The 4,471-nt window shown below is 42.8% G+C and overlaps 1 protein-coding gene across 1 annotated transcript; it reads right to left on the reverse strand.

Annotated features, from left to right (window-relative positions):
- Positions 1 to 487: 487 nt before the first annotated feature.
- IL36A (interleukin 36 alpha) lies at positions 488 to 3,179 on the reverse strand. Its single transcript, XM_008008418.3, has 4 exons — positions 2,756 to 3,179; positions 2,550 to 2,663; positions 1,896 to 2,035; positions 488 to 796 (listed from the first exon to the last, which is right to left on the reverse strand). Exons 1-4 carry the CDS (start codon positions 2,763 to 2,765, stop codon positions 584 to 586), a joined length of 477 nt encoding a protein of 158 aa, XP_008006609.3. The 5' UTR covers positions 2,766 to 3,179; the 3' UTR covers positions 488 to 583.
- Positions 3,180 to 4,471: the final 1,292 nt, after the last annotated feature.

Consider the following 4,471-nt stretch of genomic DNA (forward strand, 5'->3'; position numbering starts at 1 on the left):
TTTTTATTTCACAAATTTAATGCTTTTGAAGTCCAGTGATAACACTTTAGATGAAAGCTTCATAAACCACAGCAGTTCTTCACCCAAGCCAGCATCAGCATATGTAACTTCACTGAGATGTAAGCCAAGACCAGGAGCGGCGCAGCTTTCTTTTCGGTCTCCTCTTTCTGATGGAACATTTATATCTGCTTCTCCTTGTCAAAATCCAAAAGGTCTTGATACTCCATCACAGAGGAATGTATCTGAAAATCCAGAGACCTGGACTTAAAATTCAAGAGTCACCACCCTCATTTTTACTTGGAGAATTATTAGCAAGTATGTTAAGTAGAGCTTTCTTTATTATTTTTGTAATATATTTCAGCCACCTACTCATGGAAAGGCCCTCAATTTCCCTGTACTATTTTCCACATGGCCCCAGGGAGAGGGACCCAGTCCAGCACTTAGGTCACTGCATGAATATGTTGGGAGGCAGCAAGATATTCTTAGGTGGCAAGTCCAATAACAAATTCTCCCTGCCCATTCCAGGCTAAGATTATACTAAGATTTTCTCTGCATGGAGACCAACCTCCAAACCCAACTGACCTTAAAACAGCATAGTTAACCCAAAGTCAGTAGTGTTGGCTTTCCCCAGTTCTTGGGTAAGGATAAGAGGACAGCCTCCTTCAGAGCTGACAGCGATGAACCAACCAGGGAAGGCCACAGACTCAAAGGTGGAGTTCCTGCCATTCTGGCTGTGGTAGAAGAGAAAGGACTTCACAGGCTCGGGTTGGTTGTACAAATCCATTATATCCTTTTCCTGAAGGGTGCGAAGGAGACACGAGCAAGAAACATACCGTTTGAATGTTTCACATTCTTTACACACTATTTGGGATATTCCATGCCCAAAGATAGCATTCCCTACTCATTGAAGCAGCTTGGAGGCCTCTGTTTCATATTATGGGATTAAAAATCACACATCTTAAATTATTTTCTGTATGTTAAGATTATGGTTGAAACTCAGGCTACAAATTTCAGTGGCTCTTAATGTGAGGCTCTGAAAAGTGTGTTGGCATGAAAGTTTTTGAGAATACAAAACATTGATTGAGCCGTTATATTTGTTGTTCAGAAACAGAAACCTAAAGAATATTTATGTAACAGTTACTATAAATTTCAAATTAAAGCATAGTTATTTTCTGTCAGGGTTCCGCACTATTGACATTTTAGGCAAGATGATTCTTTGTTGTCACGGTCTGTCCTGTATAATATAGGATGTTTAGCAGCATCCCTGCCATCTACCCAATAAATGTAAGTATCACACCCCCATCCCAGGTTGCCACAACCAAAACATCTCCAGACATTGACAAATGTCCATGGAGCAAAATCACCCTTGGCTGAAAAACACTGTTTTCTATCTTGTCATCAAATTGAGTGTCTGCCTATGCTTGTTTAGTGAAAAGAGTCAAGAGAGTTCCTGTGGTACACAGAGGCCTGCTGTAACTATCTCTTTTTAATAATAGAAAATTGCAATTATTAAAGTATTTGTTACAGAGAATTATGTTTGCTCACTTAAAGTTGCAATGTATTTTTTGCCAAAAAGATGTTTTAATAAGTTCATCTACTTTGTGATAATTAACTGCTAAAATGTTTGCTGATTTTACTCTATGTGTGTGTGTTCTATTGAAGTTAGACATCTTCCTTGCCAAATTAATAGTATTTTTGCAAATTAAAATAATAAGTCATTTCAGTAGGTTTGTTTCAAAACATCCCTGCAACTTTTCTTAGTCTTTCATAACATATACAACCCCAAGGAAACCAAAAATAAAAATGCATGAGCATAATAAGTACATTGTCTTTTAAAAGATCCTAAAATCTAAGTTTCCATCAAATAAATGGCAGGACCTGTCTTCCACACTCACCTTCAGCTGCAGTGTGGGCTGGTCCCCGTCCTTAGCACACATCAAGCAGAGATTGAGCCCATTCAGTCCCAGGTAGATGGGGTTCCCTCTGTCTTTCTCAAGGGTCTCCACATGTCGGCATGAGATTAAGGCAATAGTGACTGGGAACGCGAGGTGAAAAGTGGTGTTCAGGTGCCATTTCCAGGGCAGTATCTCTGAGCCACAGTTTTAAGGGAATCTGCTAACTGACACTCACAGTGCCCTCACAGAGTGGTCACCTCGCCACCCACCACCTAACCCAAACACCCATCCTATGTCTGGGGAACACTTTCCATTAGAAAAATCAGTCTTTCATGGATTCAAAAACTGGTCTTCCCATAGATTACTCTCTTTTGTCCTACTCTTACTCCTTGAAGTATCTCAGAATATGTCTTCCACTGTTTATCATAGGCTGACCCTTCCTTCAGTCTCCCTTAAGCCTTCTCTCTCTCCTCTGACTTCATGACCATAGTCCCAGAACAACCTTATTCTCACCCTCTGTTCATTATCGTCTGTGAGATGCTCCTCTCTGTAGATATGCCCAGTTAACAAGCCCACTGTGGAATAAAGTCTGAGCACCAAACACAAAACAGCACTGGCCAAAGGAGCTGCCTTTGGCAGACTGTGGCTACTCACCTGGAGACACACTGTCCTTCCTCGGGACTGCTATGAGGATCTGGTCCTGAAGAACCCACACCCGATGATTGATATCCTGAATGCTCCCCGGCAGAGGCATTTCACTTTTCGACACTGTTGAGAAAGTCAAAATGTAAATTAGTAAGAATGAGAGCACAGAATATCACCCCCTTGTCAATTTTTTGCCCTTGCTTGAGGATCTTTACCTTTTACCATTGTGGTGGTGTTGTTTCAGAACTGCCAAGGATAGGAGTCCTTTTATGTGCAGACCGACCCCAAGAGAGGACCGGTGTCAGTCCCAAGCCACAGTTTAACCCTGGGTCAGAAGGAAGACTGGTGGCCAGCCCAGCGGTGACCCCAGTCAGAATCTCTACTCCCAGAACTCACTCAGCACACTTCCTTTCTTGGATGCAGTCTATCTCCAGCAAAAGCAGCTGCACCTATGAATCCTGCTCAGGCCTAGGCCCAGGAACTCTAATATGACAAAGAGTGCCAAAGTCAAAGACCCGGAAGCAAGACAAAATCAGGGGTCACCAGACTTTCCAACATAGGCCACACTGATAATCTGTTACGAAGGACCCTGTATCCCTACCATTATGAACTATGGCTTCTGCTGCATTTGGGTTTTCTGACAGGCTGTAACAGGGCCCAGGCCTTTTATCCACATGGGCAAAGAAGGAAGTTCTGCCTCACTAGGGCTGGGACTGCCCAACACTCAGGATATTTTCTAGTTCCTGATGCCAGAGGATTTAGTGACTCTTTATGTGAACAGCATGGCTAAGACTTATCCAAGCACCCTGAAAAATGAGGACATGCTAAGCTTTGAAGAGCAGGAAATATAGTCACAGATACTGAGTTGAGAAACATTATAGGACTTATTCAGGGCCAATGACTCATCTCTGATGCCACAAAATGAAACAATGGAATTATTCCTAAGAGTGGGAGCCCCCAGTAGGTGCACGGTAGACTGAGGAGGGATGGGTCTCTTAAGACCTCTGTAGCTTCTAACCAGTCCTGGTCCACAGACACTATATTCTTGGTCAATTTCAGACCAGAAGTACATTGACTCCAGTGACCCTCCTCCAGCTTCTCAGAGCCACTGTGCATGCTGCTTCTCCACCAAGGAGGTCTTACTGTAGCAAAGCCAGCTCCTGAGCACCCTAGCCACCTCAATGGACTCCCGATCACTATGCCTAGTATAGGTAGCGTGATGGTTAATTTTAAGTGTCAATTTGACTGGTTTAAGGAATACTTAAAGAACTGGTAATGTGTTAGTTTGGGGTGTGTCTATGAGGGTGTTTCCAAAGAAGATTGGTGTGTAAGTCAGTGTACTAGTGGGGAACATCTACCCTCAATGTAAGTGGGATCCATCCAACTGGCGAGGGGCCTGGATGGTGTGAAAAAGAAAGAGAAAAGGTGATTTTCTGTCTCTCCTAGAGCTGGGACATTCTCTCCTGCCCTTGGACATTACAGCTCCAGACTTTGGACTCCAGGACTTAATATCAGCATCTTCCTGGGTTCTCAGACTTTCTATCCCAAAGTGAGAATTACACCATTGGCTTCCTAGTTCTGAGGCTTTAGGACTTGAACTGAGCATGTTACCTGCATCCCAGGGTCTCCAGCTTGCAGATGGTCTGTCATGGGATTCCTCAGCCTCCAAAACTGCATGAGCTTATTCTCCTAATAAATCCCCTTTCATACAGGGGGTCGTCAAAAAGTTCATGGAAAATGCATATTATGAAAAAATTATGCATGGATGTTGAATTATTTTGCACCAAAATAAACTCGTACTAACTTGTTATAAGATGTTTGAACAGGATCTAGTTTGAGGCACTAAGAGAGGTAAGACATCAGTTTGAAAATAGCCCCTCTCAGAGCAACATGAATCTTCTAAAACTGAAGCAAGAACAAACATCAAATTT

The sequence above is a fragment of the Chlorocebus sabaeus genome, chromosome 14 (genome assembly GCF_047675955.1).
Source record: "Chlorocebus sabaeus isolate Y175 chromosome 14, mChlSab1.0.hap1, whole genome shotgun sequence".
NCBI classification, from domain to species: Eukaryota; Metazoa; Chordata; class Mammalia; order Primates; family Cercopithecidae; genus Chlorocebus; species Chlorocebus sabaeus.

Bases quoted from the DNA above. Each gene is read 5' to 3' on its own strand.
- IL36A (XM_008008418.3), bottom strand. The intron at 2,036-2,549 runs GTGAGTAGCCAC...TCGCGTTCCCAG, and splicing joins GAAGGACAGTGTGTCTCCAG to TCACTATTGCCTTAATCTCA. The intron at 797-1,895 runs GTGAGTGTGGAA...CGCACCCTTCAG, and splicing joins AGCCCACACTGCAGCTGAAG to GAAAAGGATATAATGGATTT.